Here is a 22,609-nt window from a genome sequence, read left to right on the forward strand (position 1 = left end):
TCCTTCTATTTTTGCGGTCGAAAGAAAGAAGGAACTTTGGTTATGCACCAGAAATGAAACTCATCCCCTTCCCTAACGTCACCCCCTCCCCTTTTGCTGGGCGGGAAAAGAAAAGTAGGGGATGTTTTTCTGCAGTTGCAGAGCGGCATCCTTTCGCGAGCTTGGTGGATCCGTTTCTTCCAGTTATCCGCTTTCTCTCTCATTAGTGCTGCTGCTGCTGCTTATGAGATCACTTTGAAAAGGTGGGTCCCAGGAGGAAGGCAAAACAAATCGTATTTTGAAGCCGATCTACCGATTGATCTGTTAATACTGTAGGCTTTGATCATTTAAATTTCTAATACATAAGAGTTTGGTAGAGCCCACTCCCCTTCAGATGATGGTTTTTGACGCGAACTTACTCGTGCTAAACTCAAAACCAGCAATACTATAGAAAATGACGGGGAGAAGCAATAGATTATAGTAAGACTGACAGCTTACCTTGGCTTTTGCCCCTTGGCAAAGTTCAGATCAGAACGGGGTGGAGTGGGAGGTCAGCCAAGAAATCTTTAGCCTCGCTTCGTTTCAGAGTTGAACGCCTGCCTTGATTTTTCGTGGGATGTTTCCGTAGAGTCTTACTTCCACTTACCACGCCGGAAATAGAAGCGAAAGTGCAACCCTCGTAGGGAAGGGCTCCATTCTGTTTGCAAACGTAAGCAGAATTAAGACAAGCGGGCGTGGAAGACTCCGCCATCTGCTAACGCGGAGCTGAGACGCCTGTCTGAAAATAATTTAGAAGTTCGATAGCAACTCTTTTTTCTTTTGGAAGGAAAAGCAACACGAATAGGTGCCGCGGGCCCCCTGTACATCCCCGGGTAAGGGATGAGGATGCTTGGTTTAAGCCTCAAACTAAATATAGTTTCGGTTTTTGTTTTTGAACTAAAGTTATATCTTCTGCAATAGTTTTTATGCTGCCTTTGTGGTTTTACTTTTATGTGCTGCCATGACTTTAGGATAATGATGATGGATAGGCCACAACTATTTAGGTCTCCCCATAAATGGCAGTATTTGAACCAATCAGATAAATCAATACTTCCTATGTAGTAAAAAACAGTAAATTGAAATCTGATCTGAAGATTTTTTTTTCATATTTTAAGTTTACTGGGACCAAACCTTGTAGCCTCCATCCCTGTCAAATATTTATGATCCCCATCAAAATGGACTTTGCTGAAGCATGTTTGCTTCTATTTTTGGTGGCAGATTTTTTTTTGTTCTTCATGAATGAACATCCAGTAAGTGTGAAGCAATTTGATTTTAAAATGATTTTAATATATACTTTGTTCTTTTAGGATTTTCTGAATTAGTACTGCCATGTCTGATTTTGAAACTGAAGATACTGAAGAGACTGTAACTTGTCTGCAAATCACTATTTATCATCCAAAACAAGAAGAAAAACCAGTCTTTGGTGCTTTAAGATTCTTTCACCAACAACAGCTGAGAGCAGATGACACAGTGAAATTTGGAAGAGATTCGAAAATCTGTCATTTTCACTTTTTAGATTCACGGGTTTCACGTGTTCAGTTTGGACTTCAGTTTTTCAGGCACTTCAACAGCTCAGAGTTTGGTTTTGAGATTAAGAATCTGAGCAAAAAGGGAAAGTTAACTGTGGACAATGTTGAACTGGCCTATCTAAATAAAGTCAATCTACCAGATAAATGTATGGTTTGCTTTGGAGATTACCAGATGTTGTTGCAAAAACAAGAAGGACAGTGTGAAGACTACTTTAACATCTGCTTTGAATTGGCCAGAATGTCATTGTTACAAGAAAAAAATTTAGTTTTGAAAAAACCAGTATGTGAAAGTAGCAGTTCATATTCCCGCTCTCCAACAGAGATGGATGAGAATGAATAAATTGGAAAATTCCATGAAAAACAATTTCAAACAATTTTGTATTCAGTGGTCAGCTTTACCTTGTGTGTTATGGTAGTTGAAATGATATCTGTAAATCCATATTTGTATCCTCACCTGCATTGCCAATAGATTAGCATCTTTCTGGAACTACCAGAGCCATTTGATGAATGGCCAGTCATAACAATTGAATAAATATTGTTTCAACATTGCTACCTTTTGATATCTTTGAAAAAATCCCTTCCTTCCCTCCATCAACCACTTGTAGCAGCTATTTCTCTGTATTTAGATCCAAGTTGTACTGATATTTGTACTAGGAACTTAATGCTTCCATTTTTCTCTTCTTCTCTCCCAACATTTTCTTCTACATCAGGCATGTCAAACTGCCAGCCATGGGCCGGATGTGTCACACCAAAACTGCACCCACCCCATTGCCGGCAATGGGGAAAAAGTCACGATACGTCACGCAACGTCGTGAGTTTGACATGCCTGTTCTACATTATGTGTCTTGCTTATAAAAGCATTTGATAGCTCAGTGTTTTAAACTGATGAACCAAGAGAAATATTTTTCTTTTTATAAGTATCTTTAAGAAACATTTTGGTCAATGATGTGGTTAACACTTGGAAACCAATTTTTTAAAAAATATTTAAAGTCCTGAATTGGGTATTGCTTAGTTAGTTATGGACTTGAGTGGGCATTAAAGTCTGTAGATGAGGACTTCTTAAAAAGTGTAGTAATTTTAAAGACTTAGATCTCAAAATCAAAAGATAATTGGACATCTATATAAAACAGCCAGTAAAAGGCATCATAAAAAGACAGCTCCTTCTTCCTAAAATAAGTACAGGTAATCCTCAGCTTACGACCACAACTGAGCAGAATTCTGTTACTAAGTGAGACATTTGTTAAGTGAATTTTGCTGCATTTTATAACCTTTCTTGCCAAAGTTATTAAACAATCACTGCACTTGTTAAGTTAGTAACATGGTTATTAAGTGAATCTGGCTTCCCCATTAAGTTTGCTTGTCAGAGGGTTGCTAAAGGGGATCACGTGACCCGTCATAAATACGTGTCTGTTGCCAAGGATCCAAATTTTGATCACATGACCATGAGATTGTAAGTGAAAAATGATCATAAATCACTTTTTCATTGATGTAACTTCAAACAACAAACTTGTAAGTTGAGGATTATATAATGGAACAATAAGACTCAAAAAATATAAGGCTAGTTATGAAGTGTGTATAAAATTTATTCACAGCTTGATAAATCTAAACTTAAAGATTGGTAGCTTAAACAAAAATGACAAATCATGTTAAATCATATATATATGTGTAATAAGCATATTACAAGAACTGAAAATACGGAACTCTTTTTCAGCAACAAACTTCTACTTTAGAAATGCAATATATAAAGAAATATTTGTGTAAGATATGAATAGTAAAATGTGTCTTTGAATTTAAATTTAAAAAGCACGGGAAAAAAAATCAAATGATGATCTTGGTATACATTAGTTAAATTTTTACATATAAACATATAACTTTACTGTCGCTGACCTCTTTAAACCCATAACTCTGGAGATGTGAATAATGTAAACAATAAATATTCTGAATCTGAAATCATAACAATCATAATCTGTAAGTTAATCAAGCTATAAAAGAGTTAATGAATCAATGTGGCAATAAGTTTTTTGTAGAGCAGCAAAGAGACAAATGCCAAGCACAAGCATACCAAGTAGAATATATGTAGTTATTAGTGTGCATTTTAGTGGTTTTAGAAACCACTACTGCCTTTGGTAGCAAAGGTACAAGAGATGTTCAGCTTTTGTTCAGCAAATGGCAGCTCTGGTTAATTTTGTCAGTGCTTGGAACCCACTTAAGGTCAGATCTGAGTAGTACTTGGGATAGTGATTCCAGTCAGTACCATAGCTATAGCCTAGACTGAGAAGTGGAAAAAAGATACTGTCATGCAACTTCTAGAGTGTTGCAAAATAGAAAAGATAAAAAAAAATTAGTGGGTTTAGGAGAAAGTAACTTTTTTTTTTCATATCCATGAACTTTTTTTTGTCAAACTTGACTTGAAGGAGACACACTTTTAAAAACAAAATAAATAATTTTCAGTAGTGCAGCTTTGGTTTTTCTTTCTACTTGTAGCAGCAGCTGCTAGAAGCCATCATGTCTATATGTGTCTATGGTATTTCATTGTAAATGCTTTGCAAGAAAACTTTTGTCAGAAGTTTGTAAGTGCTTAGAGCATGACTGGTAGGACAAAATGAAGTTCAACAACTCGAGGTATGGAAGTAAATACTGCTGCTCCCTGATTTACAGTACTACATTGCTAAACTCTGTAAATTGTTATGAATCAGATACTTGTGAGGAAGACATGTCTGCTTTATCATACAAATGTAACCACCATTCCAAAGCAGGTTTTGTCTCATCAGAAAAACAGCTTCACAAGAAGAGTTTTCTAATCTCAATGGTTAGAACCAATTAAGTACAGGAATTTTGGGGGATGTAAACCATACTGGTAATAAAAGTAACATTTTTGAATAACAGTGTCACCACTCTTCCATATTCAGAAGTTATTAAATCTGATAAACTGATTTTAATTAAATTACAACAGTGGAATGTTTCACATACCTCAGAAAGATATAATTTGATTGGAATGTGCATTTGCATTGATTCAGCCACAGAAAGTACAAATCAGAAGAGCATTCAGTTACCATTAAGCAATATTATACACAATTTAAAAATTAATTTACTACTTTATATTAGAAGCATTTATAATTTTTATTTGAAAGAACTGTGGAACTTTAAAAAATGCACATGTCTATATTTTAGAATCCAATGTTTTTACAGAAATAAAGATGTCTTCAATACTTCCAAATTTCGGTAATTACATGGCTTATTACTGCCATGATTAATTTTACTTATAATGCTTTAGCACACATTTTAAATGTAAGACATTGTGCTTGAGATTTAATCTCAATAAAGCACTAGGAGAAATAAAAACATTTCACAGTTTATTTAATTTTCAAAACAAATTGAACGGAAAAATGTAAAACTGTTAGGGATGTTTTAGCTGAATAGTAGAACATGTAGTTTGCTTTCACCATGTCCAGTCCTCAACATTTCCAGATAAATCTGGGAATTACTTGAAACATCAAAGAACTGGAATGCTTGGAACATTGGGCTATATGGATCAACAGACTGATTCAGCATCCTATGTTTCTTGGGAAGCCATAGCAGAATTCCTATTCCTAGTTTCATACTTCAAGTACAAAGATGCTGATCAGATTTCCTGCTAAAATTATGCTAATGTAGGTACAGCAGTACTTTGGTACTCAACTGCTTTGAAATTTATCGAATTTGGTACTCAATGCATTCTGATGTGAAAATTTTGTCCTGGTACTCATTGCATCTCCCAGAATCAATTAACAATGAGTACCGAGGTACCACTATATTTAAAGAAAAAACAAAAACAAAGACTGAAATAGAATAATTGATTAAAACATTAAGCTGTAACACTATATTTAATGCAGGCTGCTGTATGCTTAAACCTAAAAATAGACTTAACAGAATCATTCAAGTATAAACATTTAAAAGGTAAATGATAAAAATTGCACTTACAATTCAGTTCAGAGAGCAAACCATATTGTTAACAAACCATATTGTTTAATCGACATAAGGTAGCATAGATTCCTTTTTTTTTTCTAGAAATCTGGAGCTCAGTCACCAAGGCCAGTCACTGTGTCATTTTCTTATTGTAAAAGGAGACTTTGCAGCAGCAGCAGTCATTAGAATATTGTGCACAATACAGGTTTGTAGGTTTTCCAACTTCAACCATTCTGCTAGGCACCCAATGGGCAATTTCATTATCTCACTTGTTGATCAACACCAGAAGTTTTTTGGTCTGTTGCAGAAAGTTCTAAAACAGGATTTACAAATCCAGCGTATTCTGAATTACCGTTATCATCCATTTCTGCACTAACAAAGTCATTCTCCCATTCCAAACCAGTAGAATCATCAGATGTAGAAGTTGGATTACTTCCAGTTTTCTTGCCATTAAATTTCAATGCTGCCCGGAGAATATCTTCTTCAGTTTTTGAACGTTCCCTCAAAGGGATCATTCTGTTTATACCTGCCATTAAAAAATGTTTTTAATAGAATTCTTGAATGATTTAAAAGTTTTCTTTCCATGGTTCTTAGCTTTCATGTAGATACATCCTGAATCAAATAACTACAATTTCTTTTGCAAAATGTCTAATATTGGGAGGCAAATCCATGTAGCAGCCAGGAAATGATATGGTACTTCAAACTTTTAGTGAATCAGCATGGCATGAATGTTCATGGAACAGAATCCAGTTCACCAATAGCCAAGTTTAGAGTGGTTTCAGAATTCAGCTTTAAAACAAACTTTTGACAAAACGTGTGATGAAGAATATATTAAGAAAATCAATCAATCAATCATCATTTTTATTTACAGCCAAAAGGCCAAATGAGCAAGTTACAAACTCAATCTAAATTAATATACCGTGTTTCCCCAAAAGTAAGACCTACCCTGAAAATAAGCCCTAGCTTGATTTTTTGGGGTGGCCTAATATGAGCCCTACCCCAAAAATAAGCCCTAGTTTTAGGGCGAGGCACACGCCTAAAAATCAAGCTACGGAGGGAGTGGGGAGGTGGAGCGGCCCCACACGCCCCGAACACACTTGCCAGGCGCCTCTCATAAATCGACACCTGCCTCTCCTTGCTGGCCCATTTCTTCTGCGGTGTCCCCTGCCCTGCATTTCGCAGTCAGAGGCCTTTCCAGAAGGCCTCTGACAACAAAATGCAGGCCAGGGCTCCATTCTCAGCTGCAGAATGAAGATGCTACTTTGGCCGCAGAAGAAGTGGGCCGGCTGGGTGGGGCTGTCGATGCTGCCTCAAGACACCCCACAAAAATAAGACCTGGTGCCACTTATGGAGGCAAAATAAAAGTAAGACCAGTCTTATTTTCTGGGAAACACAGTATTAAGAAAATAAATAAACTAACAAATAGAGTGAACACTATGACAAAAATTAATTTTAGTCTTTTAAAATCCTACCTAGTTTATTTCTGCAGCTGTTGTCTTAGCTTATGAAAAAAACAAGTATACTTTCTCTTACCTTCCATGCATCAAATTTGTTCTTGTGCGATTTATATATAAGCAATATAAATATGCAGAACATTCTCTGTACTATTATATGTAGAAATATATATAAATAAACAGCCAGATTTTAGTCTTTCCTATGTATGCTCTGTGAATCTAAGAATAAAGCAGCAACATACTGATTTTTCTAACAATATCTGTTTCAGTAGCAAAATTATTTTATGGTTGAGGAAAATTCATTTTTTTGCAATGCAAACAGAAGAATACTAGTAGTCCTCAGTTAACAACAGTAATTGGGATTGGAATTTCCATTACTAAGCAATGTGGTCATGAAGTGCAACATCACACAACCACATTGCTTAGCTTCTGAGGCTTTCCAAAGCTTTGTGAGAAGCTTCCTGTGCATGAGCACAGGAAGAAAGCCTGGCATGGCCACAGCTACCTCCCATAGGGCCAGATCAGGCATGTCTACTTAGCAGCTAAGGTCAGTTTGGTGTAGCAGGACCTGTAGAGAGCAGGGTGGCAAGGGCTTTGCACTGTGGTGGCTAGCCTAGCATGGGACTTGAGGCTCACTCCTAGGTACTGGTTACACTGAAATAGAAGTCCAAAGACAATGGTGGCCAGCTGAGACTGTTGATGGTCCTGGGCCTCTATTCAACCCCAGCATCGTTGCCAAAGAGTGCCACAGGGAAGGGAGATAGGTGTGTGTGGAAGGGGGGGGGGTTGAAGGGACCCTGCAGTTCTAGGTATGGGCAAGCTGCCAAGTACCCGAAATTTCAGGGACTGGGTGTAGGTACCATTTGTTTAGTGCTGCTGTAACTCTGAATGGCTGCTGAACAAATGGCATAACTTGGGGACTATCTATATAGCAAGTTTTTATATGTTCTGCTGTTGTGGACTACTAAATATTTAAAAATATGGGGGAGGGCGCCCAAACAACTCCTATGATTCTGTTTTTAAGCATTATCTTTTCAATAAGATAATTCTTATATTTACATTTTTATATGCTTTGCTTTATCTTTATTTTTAAAGGCCTTTTAAAATTAAATTTTGTACTAAATTGTATTCCCAAAGTGAATTTACCATTTGAATTATTTTGTATACCATGTCATGTCAAGAATGTTCTTTTGTCTGAATCTCTGAGTCCTAAGTTTTTCATATTAGTAAGGATAATGTTGCATGTAGGCAGCGCAGCAGTTGAGGAGTTCAGGACTCCCTGCCCTCCAGCTGAGTTTCTTCCTGTTAGGACCCTAAATGGGCTAGAAGCCACCCCGGAGAGGAGGCAATGAAAGAAGGAAGTCCCAGGGATCTTGGAGAGATTGCGGTCAAACCGATCGGTCCAGGAGAAGCCTTCCAGAAACCAACAGGAGAAAGGCTAGCCTAACTCCAGAGTCTAGCCCAAGCTGTGAGCAATCGAAGTCAAAAGCACTATTTTAAGGTGATCGTAAACAGCATGCTTGAATCTGGGTAAGAACATTGATTTTCTCTATCCTACCTATCAACTTTCCTGAAGGGGAGAAATTCCCAAGGGGGGGAAAAAAACCTCCAAGAGTGATGGAGGTTTTTCCCCCCCACCCTTTGGTGAATTGAACCTTTCATGGAGGAATAAAATCTGAAAAATGAACCAGTACTGACACCTACTGGTGGATGAGGATTAAGACAGTCATGGTAAAATCTGGGGAAAAAACTAATCTCTACTTGTGACCTTCAAAGCTTTAACAATAACAATAACAGCTGTGTAGATAGTGAGACTTACAAATCTGAGGGAACAAAAAAAGCTTTTTTGAACTCTCTGGACTATAAGTATTTATTCAACTCCAAAGCTATTTCCGGGAGGGGGGGGAATCTGGACTTTTGGTCATCATGGAAAATCAGAGATTTATAGGAAATACTTATCAAGAAAAAATGAATACTTTTCAAGATGAGATATATGATATGTTGCAACTAATTCAAATAACAATGATCTCAGATCACAAAGAAATTCAGAATAACTTTGAAAATATAAATCAACTCATCTCCAATTCAATTTTATATAAAAAAAACCCCTCAGGAAAACACAATAGAGAAGGAACAGAAAAAACAGATGACTGAACATAAATTCGAGGATAGAGACTTAAAGATGGAATTCTACAAAACAAAGGAGTATGATTTAATCCAAGTGGAATTTCTTTTACAAGAAATACTAGATTTGGAGAAGACAACTTATATTTCAACATTACAAAACAAACTTGAGGACAAGAAAAAAGATTGGATAAAACACACTACAGAGATACCAGGGAAAACACTGGAACTGGAGAGACAAAAAGTGACAAGAGAAGCAGAGAAAAAAAGAAGGGAAAAGACTCCCAGTAAAAATGAGTGGGCAAATGCCCCTAACAAAGATACTGATTTACTTTTTATATCTACACCAACATTTTCGAACATACGGAAAAACCTTTTGATTCAGCAAAATACATCGACTAAGAAAGATACTGGGCAAAGGAAAAAGACCAAGATGGAAACCAAGAAAATAGATGATGGGACTTATCAGAGAGAATACTTAAAAAAGAAACATTTGTTTGAATATGGTTAAAAAAATAGAAAAATTTTGGAATATATATGTTATTCTAAGAGGGATGAACTCTCTAAATAATATAGTATGCTTTTCTCTCTCTTTTTCTTGGTATGAGTAGTATAAGAAAGTTGAAATGTCTTAAATAAAGGACATGTTTTAAATACTTAAATGTGACTGAATTTAAAAAAATTATAATGGATAAAATGTTTTGAATAAGAGTTAAAGGAATAGATGACTAGATGTATTGAATGGAATGTTTAAAGATTAAAGACTAAATATACTCTTAATTATGGTTAAAAAGAATAAGAAATTGAGGAAATAAATATATATTAGCCTAGGAGGGATATATATTTTAAGTAGTATGTTATTTCTTATGTTTCTTTACTCTTGCTCTCCTTTCTTTTTTCATTGTTTTATCTATTTCTTAAGAAATGTAAAAGTGTGAGATGGCTTATATGGGAAAAATAGAGTCAAATTTGTAAATGTAAATGTAATTAATTTTTGAGAAAATCTTCACCAGTAAGAATATCTAGAATTTGGTGGGAGAAATAAACTAAAATAAGGATTGTAACAGGATCTATGATAAGGCAACCAGAATGACTGAATAGAAAAGGAATATTATACTGATATGATTATTATTTTTAGAAATATTGGAAAAAATATATATTCAATTGTTATTTATCAAAACAATAAGAATTGTATTAACCTAATGTTTGCAAAAGAGGATATTTTGGGGAAAGAAGAAATCAACTAAAATTATTATGTGGAATATGGATTAGAGAAATTAATTGTTAATGATTGTTTTACAAATGTAACCCAGACAACACACTGTTCACCAATTATCAAGTGATTTATATTTTTTAAAAAATCAATAAAATATATTACAAAAAAAAAGATAACGTTGATGTTTTCTTGTACTAGGAGATTCGTATTTGACCTGATGGTGGATAATTTGATCACAGAAACTATGTACCATTAGAAAAGTTGCCAGGTAGTGAGGGACTGAGCAGATTGTAACCAATGGTCTGCTGGCCACTGCTATAAAGAATAGAACAACTAGGATAAAACTAGCAACTATCCCCAAAATACCTGTAGTTTTCAAGAGCCATAGCACGTCCATCACAAGAGATTGGGAAACATAAATTTTACATGACTAAATTAATTCAGGTATTTTAATATTAATATTACTTGTTTGTGCAAATGCAAATATTCAGGCCAGTTTAAGATTACCTACTTCAATTTCTTCTTTGTTCATGCTTCCTTCAGAGGGATTGGAAACCTACACAGCTTATGAAATTTTAAAACAATAATGCACTTCTGATTTTTAAAACCCACAGCATCCACTGTGTTGAATCAGTTTTGGATCACTTTAGATCAATTAAATAATTATTACAGGATAGAACACATACCTTCTTCATCTTCCCATTCTAAATCTAAGGAATTACTGTCATCATTTCCACTTGTAGATTTGGTTTTGGTCATTAAATCGCAACTGCTCTCTGTATTTGGTGTTAGAACAGTGGCATCTGATGAAAGTCCTGTAATAAAAAAAAAATGTACTTGAAAAGAAGAGGAGGGAAATAGGAGGGAAAAGGACAGGAGAAATAATTCCTCATTTGCACACTGAAAAGTTCTCTACAAATTGCTTAGAAGTTATTTCAGAAAGTAATAGGATTTTTAGTAAAATGAATTAATTTACATTATTTTTCAATTTTTCAATTATTTCAATTTTTCAGTTATGATAAACAGCTAAATGAATGTTTTAGCAATACTAAAATTTAGTAAATTAGTGGACTGAACTTCTTGAAAACAAAACTTGGTTCCACAAGTACTTCTGATAAAGGAAAGCAATCTTTACTCCCTAAAGCCATCTATAGTTTCCAAAAATTAACTGTGGATATGTTGGGTGCAAAGAATCAGGACCACATTTTAAGTCCCAATTAAGCTGATGTATTACTCATGCCTATAGTACTTAGACTTATATATCACTTCATAGTGCATTATAGCACTCTCTAAGTGGTTTACAGAGTCATATATTGCCCCCCAACAATCTGGGTCTTCATTTTACCGAACTCTGAAAGATGGAAGCCTGAATCAACCTTCAGTCGGTGAGGTTTGAACTCCTAGCAAGGGCAGAGCCAGTCTGCAATACTGCATTCTAACCACTGTACCACCACAGCTCAGAATCTAGTCAACTAATGGTTAGCCCTAAACTAGTGCTAGACAAGAGTTAACGGAATTCAAGAGGAGTCTGGACTTGGACCACTAATGGGAATGTAATGATTATATAATAATTGCTCTCTTGATTCTGATCACAAGCTCTGCCTCTTGTTCTTCTATATCATGGAGCAAGTGATCTTCTTGGAGAGGATATAGGAACTACAGCAGAATCTGCAAACATCTCTCTCCAACATTTCTTCTTTGTCAAACAAACCTTCCTAAATAAGGACTTCTGTCTTTCAGAAGTCCAGAGACATTGCTTGTTTTGAAAATAAATTGAATGGTTGTAATTCATAATCATATTTTATGACTCATGTAAGACATCATAGAATATTTTATGTTCACTGACATGTGGGTAAAATAGCAAATTACAAACAGAGGAAAAATGTAGAAAATATATATATTGGAAACTTACTACTAGTGCGGAAAGCTTCATATGGTGGTTTTACATTTCTCAAATAAGAATCCAAGTCTTCTTCTACCATGGAACTATAAAAAGAAGTTATATCAAGTAGGCCAAGTTCAGAGAAATATTTTGGAAATGAAAACAGGTCTACTATGTTGACAAAATTTATTAGCTTTGTTTTAATTTTAAGAAAAGCATGCTGCATAAGCGGCTGTCAAAAATTAATTTCTGGATAATCATATGTAGAACTGAAAACCTTATCTAGTAAAATGATTGCATTAGCTTTTGCATTAATGCTAGCATTATAAAATTCTACTATTTGAAATTCAAATTTTAAATATTTTTTCACTGTACAGATTTAGAATTCCTCAATTTTAGTTGTTCCTCTTACCTTTGGGCATCTCCATGGTTTGCTTTCTGAATTATTCTCTGCAACTTTTGTTGCTAACAAAAATAAGAAAAACAAGAAACAGCTACTTAAGTGATAAGATCCTCCAAGAGCATAAGTAGTATTATCATTATACTAAGTAGCATATTAATTTCTAGCGTCAGTATTCAACAAAATAACATATATGTTCGTTTGCACTCCATGTCTGATATATTGTTTCTCATTAGCACTGGAATGTATTTATGTTATGTGAATAAAATAATATAGACTGCCAGACATTATCAAATCAGACAATTCAAGTATGAGGATGAGTTAAAAAATATCCATCATTTAATTTTGCTTGTAAATGACAAAAATAATTTTTGTGACATCTCTGAGAATTCTACCTTGTAACAAATTAAAAATTAGAGAATATAATCCAAGATATAATCCTGATGCTGAGATCATAGGTCAACTCATTCTTGAAAAAGTAATGTTGTATGGTAAGGGAAAAATAAATACCTGCTTTTGAAAGTGTAGAAAAAAGAATATTAAGACATTTTCTTTGCTTAAAAAAAATGTACTTGGGCATTTAAACACAACATTTCTCTAAATGAGTAATATGTAAAAGCAGTTTAGTATGTGGAACTGTTGTAGCAAGTTTTCATCTAATTCACTTGATGGGCTGGGCTGTTAATATCTTCACTAAAGGAGCCTTTGAAACAATGGCATCTCTCACTTTTTTCTATATAAAGAGCACAATCTAACAAACTGCTTCAGGTACCTGAGCACAGTATGTTTTTTACACAAACATGTACCCTCCATTGTTACTTATTCTATAGTCTTGAATTGCATATGGAAGCAAATAGGCAGCTAATGCAGCTCCCGCAGAAGGTAACACATGTGCACACCTGGGTCTGCACAAAATCATGAAGACCACTGAATTTTGAACTAATTGAAGCTTTCAGATGCTTTTCAAGGGCAGCCCCGCATTATATTCTTACACAGGCCTGGTGTTCCACTCACCTTTGATTTGAAATCCTTTTCAATAAACAAACAAACAAACAAACAAACAAATCCCCAGAGTTTTGTTGAAACCTGGGCAAACAATAAAGACTTCTAACAAAGATCTCTCTTCTGATACACCTGGCTTTAGAGGAAAATTCCTAATTTATTAATTTCTTGTAGCTATCAATTCATTAATAAACTGTCTTACAGGACTTTTAAAATCAGCTAAACTGGTTTATAATGTTGCTTGGTAGGAGAGTTAAATAATATTAGCCTTGTAGGTAATCACTTAATGAATCAGAAAAGTTGAGCAAAAAAAAAAAATAGAACAAAAGAAGCAAAGTTACAAATTGTTTAAGAATCAAAACTAATATTTATTTATAGATGATTGTAATGATAATGATTCTATTCATATTCCAAATAAAAGTAAGAACATACATGGTTATTCCCTACAACACTTCGAGACAAATATAGTTGAAATATATTATTTGAGCCAGTTCTCAGTAAATTTGGTTATTTCCTACAACACTTCGAGACAAATATAGTTGAAATATATTAATATTTAAGCCAGTTCTCAGTAAATTTCATAACTAATTGGGATCTCATTCTATGTGTTCTATAATATGAAATGCTAATGACTATTTCCTGATGGTTTTCAGATTTATTTTATGGATTATATTATATTTCCTTCCTTGCTTCCAATAATTTCCCTCTGCATCCTAATATTCAAGTTCTTACCTTTCTTTTGGCAAGTGGGCTCTCTTGTTGCCAGTCAACAATTTTGAATAAGCCCGTATATCATATTTTTACACTAAGCTGTTAATGCAGAATTAAACATTTCATCTTATTTTTTTGAATTAAGGGTCTATATATAAATTCTGCAGAAGAGCTTTGTGTGCAAATATGTAAACTGAAATATTATGATTTATCCACAAGTTAAAGCCAATAAATGCTGGAATTTAAAACAGGAAGAAAGCAAGGATCTTTGCATGCATGTTATATTACACAGGACTCCTTTGTCTGTTCAACAATACTTATTGGCCAAAAAAAAAACCTGCATATCAGAGAACAGTAGCAACTTGTCTACATAGTATGAACTATAATTGTAAAAAAAAAAAAATGGCTTAGCATTATAAGCCCATATCTAGTGAGAGATTAGAAAAAAAATAGAAATTGTTTCAAATCAGTGTTGATGCTGGATGTTGTTTAAAAAAGCACATGAATCTAAGAGGAAGATATAAACAAACACTCTAATACATATATTTTGGGGTATTTTCCCCTCACCTCCAAGAACTTTCTTTGCTTTGCTGCCCTGGCTCTTTCACGCTGCACAGCATATAAAGTCTCCTCTTCTATTCTTAACTTCTCCTCTTGTATGGCTAACTGTATATGAACAAAATAATAATGGTTAACAAAAGAAAACCTAGCTATCTCTCCTATGAAAGTAAGGGCACTAAATTTAAAGTAAAGGTACTTATAAAGAATCTGAAACATAAAATATACTAATGAGATTTTAAAATAAAGTATTTCCATATTCAACACAACTTTTAATTGTACTATGCATGCTATTTTAAAATTCTGTTAATTTTGTTTAGTTTAATCTTTTTCTATTACGCTTTTTATATGAGCTGTGAGGTAGACATTTAAAGCATTTAAAGTTAATGGTAATAACTTATGTAAGACAAAGGAGAAGACAAAAAATAATCCTTGAATACTGATAAAGAATGAAGTAATAATTACTCCCATTCTAAAAGTAACATTGATTTGAGCCTGTATTCAGGCAGCAACAAACATTTATCCATGAAGCAACAGTTGCTTGGTCTAAATTGAACCGGTTGCTCTGAGCCTGAGGGAACTATTTTCAAACTTGAGTGCCTTCATATGCATGATATCAGCTGAAAGCACAATTATTTACTGTTGGAGTTACCTATTTAGACATGTTTTTATGCTATCTACATTCATAGATGTAGAATTCTAACTGCAATATATGGGAAGAAATTTCACCAGATTAAATTACACAGCATGTATCTCTACAAGACAAATAGTGAGAAACATTTTTGTTACACAATACATTTTCAGTACTTCAACTACTCAAAGGACACATTTTTGATTTTCCCCTGTGTTTATAATATGATTACTATAAAGCAGAACAGTAGCAAGGAGTCTTCTGTTAAATTTGTTTTCCCATGCCAAGCAGTTTTATAATAAAGGATATTCAAGTGATTATTGATCTTATTTCTAATTTTCAGAGTGATACTGAAATGAACACGTACAATCTTTTTCACGGTGGCATATGCTATTATCCCGTTTTCTTAATATATTTCTAATTACTCATTAACTAAAAATTTCCTGGATACATTATAGTAGCTTAAAGCAAACAAAGTAGCAATAATCAATAAAGTATTTGATAAAAATAAAATTTATTGATAGGAAGTTAGCTGAAAATAACAACAAAAATCTTACAGAATGGGAAAATAATATTAAGCTAAGTACCTGATATATCTCCTTAGGAAGATAACTGCACAACCTTTCTAATGTTTCTCTTCACAGAAAAAAAATACATCGCTATTTGAATATACTACCTATTTAGACAATTATTCCAGACTCCATAAGCACTGACTGTAAAGCTGGGTCCAAAGTTTGAAGCTTTCAATGCCATCAAGTATAAATTATTTGTTAATCGACAAAGAGTTACTATGCTCACCTCCGATTGAAGCTTGTCATCTAAAGTTCTCTGTTTTTCAGCAATGGAATTATATTGCCTTTCTTGAAGAGCAGAAATTTCTTCTTCTGTAAGAGGTCTGAAGAAAAAGAAGAAAGAATGCCACACCTGTCATTCTGCTCTCTTCAGAGCAGGAAAGTCAGTTTCAACATTTAAGAATTAGAATGATAAGAAATTGTTGGCATACAAATATGTACTGAGGCATCTTTTCTGAGCACCGAGACAAGTAATCATTATAGGAGCCATGGTGGTGCCGTGTTTAGAATGCAGTATTGCATGCTAATTCTGCTGACTGCCAGCAGTTCGATTCTTACAGGCTCAAGGTTGACTCAGTCTTCTATCCTTCTGAGGTAGGTAAAATGAGGATCCAAATTGTTGGGGGCAATGTGCTGCTGACTCTGTAAACTGCTTAGAGAGGGCTGTGAAGCACTGTCAAGCAGTATATACATCTAAGTGATATTGCTATTGCTACATTAAAAAAAACCCAACAATCCAATAGAGAAGTGAAGTTTTGCATCTATTTTTGCTTATATTTCAGTTTTACATCTTACTACTCAAATTATACTGAAACAGAAGAGGCTTTACAAATAGTTAGTATTTTAAATATTTTAAAAAGCAAATAGTATACAACTGATTTTATACAGTGCAATTCCTTTTTATGATTTTTTTTTTTTACTAAATTTACTGTGATCCATGTTCTTTTATCTCCACTGTGGAACTCTAAATAAAAATCTTTTAACAGAGGGCCGAGCAATCACATTAACTCATCCAATGAGAAGAATTCACCACAAACCAAAATGGAGTGTTTGGGTTTGGATCATGTCCAGCACCACAAATCATTATCTGTTCTGGACAATATGCATAAGCCAACTTCAGAATGTTTGGATCAGTCTTGTCAAGGAAAAAACATAATGTTTCAACAGAAAAGTAAAGGTGTCACAGCTGAATTGCTCCATGCTGCACATCTGTATTCACCATCTTCCTTAGTAATTAGTTCCACAATTGAATTTAACTTCTCGTTAGCAAGTTTTTCCAAACATTCAGTGAGAATCAGTCTCCTTTTGAGACAAGAGAAAACACACAATGTTTTCCACTTCATGCAAATCATTAATGAATATGTTGGAGAGGATTAAGACAAGGACCAAATGCTATGACATCTCACTGTATACCTCAGTCCACTTTGATGAGTTGCTGATTAATGTTCTTATCAAACAATTCACTAGGTTAATCAATTTTTGTGAAATCCAATGTATGCATTTCATACTGAGCTTTAGTTTATCTTAATATCAAGAATTCCACTATTAGACATTTTCTCTTAAAGTCAGCAAGTCTTCCCTATTAGTCAGAGATAACCATTTTATGCTTTTCTGCAAACCCATGAAGAATAAACTTTCTAGGACCATAACTAGCAGAATTTGTCTTACAACTGATATTCCAGTGATTAAAAATAACTTTCTTAAAAGAACTAACATTACAATCAAATCAGTATTTGAGATTTCAAAAATGTCAACTTGCTGAAATGAATTAAATTGAAAAAGTAGATGATTAAAAAGAATGAAGCAAGGAGATTATATAAGAGAGAAAAAGGAAAGCAAATCAATTCATTAATATAAACTCATACCTTTGGTTGCTTCCTGGACTTTCACCCTGTTTAAAAAAAATGCTATTTAAAAATGAACCTAATTATCAAGTTATTTTCAAAATAGATCTGAAATATATGATTTTAAACCTCCAATCTTTTAAAATATTAAATCAATATAAAACTTTGTCAAATTTAAATATTTAGAAAAACACCTATTATATTTTCAGTCTATAATATCTAAATCCTTCTTCTATTCTTCCCTGAACTGGAATTGCAACTGTTTGAATTTTAAATCAAATTGAACAGCAAGTCTAAGGAATGTACATCAGTTGATCAACAGATATATTATTTTTATCGTCTTCAAATTATATTTTAAGACTCAGAATTGTTTTGCCTCTTAGGGTTACACTAAGTGTTACAGAAGCAAATCTGTTTAATCATAGGACTGAGGTTTCTCACGATTAATAAGAAACTGGATATTCACATTTCTCATGTTTTCTCATCTATAAAAATAGCTGTTAGGGCTTCTTAGAGGACAAGATCACAAGCAAGATGTGAAGTTTATCTTCCTTTACTAAATAAGAGGTTTTATTATTATTAAAAACAATAAAGATATGCTTTACAAAGAAAATCTTGGATGCCATGCCAATCTCTTATATAGTACTTATATCTATTTTGAATATATTATACATGTATCTATGATAAATTTATATTAAGGGTGCTTACAACATTTTCCTTCAAAGTATGTCAGAGGCATGTTCAGCAAGCAAATGGGAAAAAGCCCATATAAAAGGCTTCTAAAATGGAATCCTTTCCTAGTATCTATACAGTATTTATACACCCTGAGGTGTATAAAAGGATTGGATCTTTATTAGCATCCCTTTGAAAAAGCCAATACTATTATTTTCCCTGATCCAAGAGCTAAGTTTCTCACAAAGGATTCATTATTACATAACAATATGAACATTATATAATTTTGTCAAAAAAGAACATAATTTAAATAATACAGAATTGTGATTACTCTTAAAGCATGGAGTATAACATTCTGCCCTAATACCAGAAACTAAAGGGAGTGGTGCAGTTCATAAAATTAATTCTAAGAATTAAATAAATCTTAAGTGCCACCTCTTCTAAATAGTTTTCCAATTCACTACACTTTTAGTTGCTCTAATTTCAAATATCTTATAATCTAATTTGCATATATAATACATCTACTGAATCTAATAAAGTCAATATGAAGAACTTACTTCATCACTTTCCACTAGGTTCTCAAACTGAAAATAGATACAATAGTTCAATTAATCAAACATAAGTGTTTATTGAAATACCAAAGACATACCTACTTCAGACAAATTAAGTATCATGTGTAGTAAAGCTTAGCAGCTATTTTTTTATAAAAACTGTAAATTATCATTTTAAATTTAAGTACATAGTACAAATATATAATTCTGTTAATATATAACTTCCAAATATATTAGATATAGTTGTAAACAATAATGGAGAAAAATATATTGCTCAGTTTTCCCTTTAAATAAATAAAAATCTGACCATTGATTAGTATTTGTTTTAGGAATACATGAATTTATTCCACTTTGTGTATAGATAATAAAATTATATCAAACAGTTTTCATTTGCTTCATTTAATAAGGCTAATCTAGAATCCAGGACACCATTTTGCTTATTTATTTTCCCTCATTTGAATACAATTTTTTTGAATTTTTATATAAGACCACCACATATTGTTTGTAAATATAATCTAATTTAGGTACAGCTTTGCAAAAACCTTAGGTGTATCTCTAGTTCTAATGAACACAAGTTCCTTAAGGTTAGAGACTAATTATGTAGCAACTTCAATTAATGTCTCCTAATTTTAACTGATATTGGTTTTGCCTGAACAGAAGTCTAAAAACAGTTTAGAAACTTTATTTAAACATTTTAAATTGTCTTCCATTACTATAAAGTACCTGTAGATACTTTGATCAAATCTCATTAAATTAGAAATTCAAGTCTTTTTTTTTCTGATTGGTTTGGGGATAAAGTGTTATGACACACAAAAAAGGGTTTGAGGTTTTATCTTTTTTGGACAGTTATAAAACAGTAATAGAATATAATATTTAAATGAAATGTAAATCTGTAAATATTCTGTATTATTATTATTACTAATAATAATAACGTTGGAAGGAACCTTGGAAGTCATCTAGTCCAACCCCCTGCTCAGGCAGGAAACCCTATATCATTTCAGACAAATGGCTGTCCAGTCTCTTCTTAAAAACTTCCAATGTTGGAGCATTCACCGCTCCTGGAGGCAGGTTGTTCCACTGGTTAATTGTTCTAACTATCAGGAAGTTTCTCCTTAATTCTAGATTGCTCCTCTCCTTGATTAGTTTCCATCCATTGCTTCTTGTCCTGCTTTCAGGTGCTTTGGAGAATAGCTTGACTCCCTCTTCTCTCTGGCAGCCCCTGAGATATTGGAACATTGCTATCATGTCACCCCTCCTCTTTCTCTTCATTAAACTAGACATACCTAATTCCAGCAACCGTTCTTTATATGCTTTAGCCTCCAGTCCCCTAATCATCTTTGTTGCTCTTCTCTGTATTCTTTCTAGAGTTTCAACATCTTTTTTTACATCGTGGTGACCAAAACTGGATGCAGTATTCCAAGTGTGGCCTTACCAAGGCATTGTAAAGTGGTATTAATACTTCACGTGATCTTGATTCTATCCCTCTGTTAATGCAGCCTAGCACTGTGTTGGCTTTTTTAGCAGCTGCAGCACACTGCTGGCTCATATTTAAGTGATTGTCCACTAGGACTCCGGGGTCCCTCTCACAGTTACTACTATTGAGCAAGGTACCTCCTATACTATACCTGTACATTTGGTTTTTCTTGCCTAAATGTAGAACCTTACTTTTTTCACCATTAAATTTCATTTTGTTAGATAGTGCCGTGTTCAAGTCTGTCCAGATCCTCCTGTATCTTAAGCCTGTTTTCTGGAGTGTTGGCTATTCCTGCCAGCTTGGTATCGTCTGCAAATTTGATGAGTTCCCCATATATGCCCTCGTCCAAATTGTTGATGAAAATGTTGAAGAGCACTGGGCCCAGAACAGAGCCCTGGGGCACCCCACTACACACTTCCCTCCATGTAGATGCTGTTCCATTGAGGACCACACGCTGAGTACGGCCAGTCAGCCAGCTTTGAATCCATTGGTGGTGATGTTGTCTAACCCACATTTTTCTATCTTATCAAGTAGTAGGTTGTGATCTACTTTATCAAATGCCTTACTGAAGTCGAAGTAAATTATATCCACAGCATTCCTCTGATCCACTAATTTTGTCACTTGGTCAAAGAATGCGATAAGATCTTCTGGCATGATCTGTTTTTGACAAACCCATGTTGGCTTTTAGTAATGACTTTGTTTGCCTCTAGGTGTTCGCTGATTTGTTGTTTGATTATCTTTTCCAGAATCTTCCCAGGTACTGAGGTCAGGCTGATAGGTCTGTAATTTCCTGGATCCATTTTCCCCCCCTTTTTTTGAAGATGGGAACTACATCAGCTCTTTTCCAGTCCTCTGGTAATTCCCCAGTGCTGCAGGATCTTTGAAAGATATAATTCAGTGGTTCTGAGATCACATCTGCCACTTCCTTGAGAACCTTGGGGTGTAATCCATCTGGTCCTGGTGATTTGAACTCATCTTGGCTGGACAGGTGCTCACTTACCATTTTCTTGCCTATCTTAACTTGTGTTTCTATTCTATTTTTTATGGCACTATTTTTGATAGGTTGGTCTGTTTTTTTTCCTTTGTGTAAAGACAGATGCAAAAAACGAGTTAAATAGTTCTGCTTTCTCCCTGTTGCTTGTCACTTTCTTGCCACTTTCCCCCACTATTGGATCAATCATTTGTTTTCCCCTTGTGGATTCTCATCCATGGAATCCTTCCCAAGCCCTAAGTTTATTGAAATTAGTTCTCTTAAAGTCCAAGACTCTAGTTTGACTGTGTTCTATTGCTTGTGCTTCCATAATGTTGAATTCTAATATATAAACATATATATTCCAAAATAAAAATATTCAATCTTATTGCATACTATATCATCATAAATTGTGAATATTTATTCCTTATTTGCATTGCTGTACATCAGACCTGTTAAACTCATAAGGTCACGTGATGTCGCGCAATGTATCGGGACAGTTTTGCCATTGACAATGGGGGTGTGGCTTCCGCGTGACGCGTCTGGCCTGTGGGCCGGCAGTTTGACACTCCTGCTGTACATAATTTTAGTCTCAACTCATGCTTTTCCCCCATGTATACAGTTATTTATTAATCTTTTGCCACTATAACTATAAATAGCCAAATGAAGGCATTGAAATAAAAAATAAACAGAAAAAAAAATAAACAGGTTAGGGATTTTGATTAATTTCCCTGAACAAGATAGCTTTAATGATTTCCATAAATTAACCTTTGAATAATATTCTTAATACATCCAATAAGTGTAATATTTTAAAGAGCATCTTTAACATTTTAGATATGATTACCTTCAAATAACTGAGGTATTTTATTTTAATTTTATGCCTGATAAGTTCTGTAGTATATTTGTAATTGTTTTTCTATATTAAGATAAATTGTTTTCAATTTAGTAAGATTCATCTGTATATCTGTCAAATCACCAAAGTTCTTAAGATTAATTTTGAAATGGGCTAAGATTGGAATTAACAAAAACTAGATGGTCATCAAACAAATTAACTTT

The 22,609-nt window shown here is 34.0% G+C and overlaps 3 protein-coding genes across 6 annotated transcripts in view; 1 reads left to right on the top strand and 2 right to left on the bottom strand.

The window, feature by feature from the left end:
* The window catches only part of ALPK1 (alpha kinase 1), an 84,574-nt gene extending 83,952 nt beyond the window's left edge, over positions 1-622 (bottom strand). For both annotated transcript variants that reach the window (XM_039338328.1, XM_039338326.1), the window contains exon 1: positions 478-622. The gene's annotated coding sequence lies outside the window, so the exon portion shown is untranslated. The remainder of the gene's footprint in view (positions 1-477) is intronic.
* Positions 1-3,365, top strand: TIFA (TRAF interacting protein with forkhead associated domain). Of its 2 annotated transcripts, none has more exons than XM_039338331.1 (2): positions 1-242; positions 1,326-3,365. In XM_039338331.1, the coding sequence occupies exon 2, from the start codon at positions 1,348-1,350 to the stop codon at positions 1,885-1,887; it is 540 nt and encodes a 179-aa protein (XP_039194265.1). In that variant the 5' UTR covers positions 1-242; positions 1,326-1,347; the 3' UTR covers positions 1,888-3,365. The 2 variants fall into 2 exon arrangements, with proteins under 2 accessions (XP_039194265.1, XP_039194266.1); XM_039338332.1 differs by lacking the exon at positions 1-242 and adding an exon at positions 703-851.
* Positions 3,113-22,609, bottom strand: part of AP1AR (adaptor related protein complex 1 associated regulatory protein) — a 26,160-nt gene continuing 6,663 nt past the window's right edge. Inside the window, exons 3-10 of one of the 2 annotated variants that reach the window (XM_039338329.1) lie at positions 19,116-19,142; positions 17,908-17,933; positions 16,269-16,365; positions 14,849-14,947; positions 12,581-12,633; positions 12,199-12,272; positions 10,973-11,101; positions 3,115-6,018 (exon numbers count right to left, since the gene is read on the bottom strand). In XM_039338329.1, the coding sequence (XP_039194263.1) occupies positions 5,753-6,018; positions 10,973-11,101; positions 12,199-12,272; positions 12,581-12,633; positions 14,849-14,947; positions 16,269-16,365; positions 17,908-17,933; positions 19,116-19,142 (771 nt within the window). In that variant the 3' untranslated portion in view covers positions 3,115-5,752. Of the gene's footprint in view, positions 6,019-10,972; positions 11,102-12,198; positions 12,273-12,580; positions 12,634-14,848; positions 14,948-16,268; positions 16,366-17,907; positions 17,934-19,115; positions 19,143-22,609 lie in introns of both variants that reach the window. The other variant, XM_039338330.1, reaches the window with a different exon arrangement.

The sequence above is a fragment of the Crotalus tigris genome, unplaced genomic scaffold (assembly GCF_016545835.1).
Source record: "Crotalus tigris isolate CLP2741 ecotype Arizona unplaced genomic scaffold, ASM1654583v1 scf7180000017695.2238764, whole genome shotgun sequence".
Taxonomy (NCBI): Eukaryota; Metazoa; Chordata; class Lepidosauria; order Squamata; family Viperidae; genus Crotalus; species Crotalus tigris.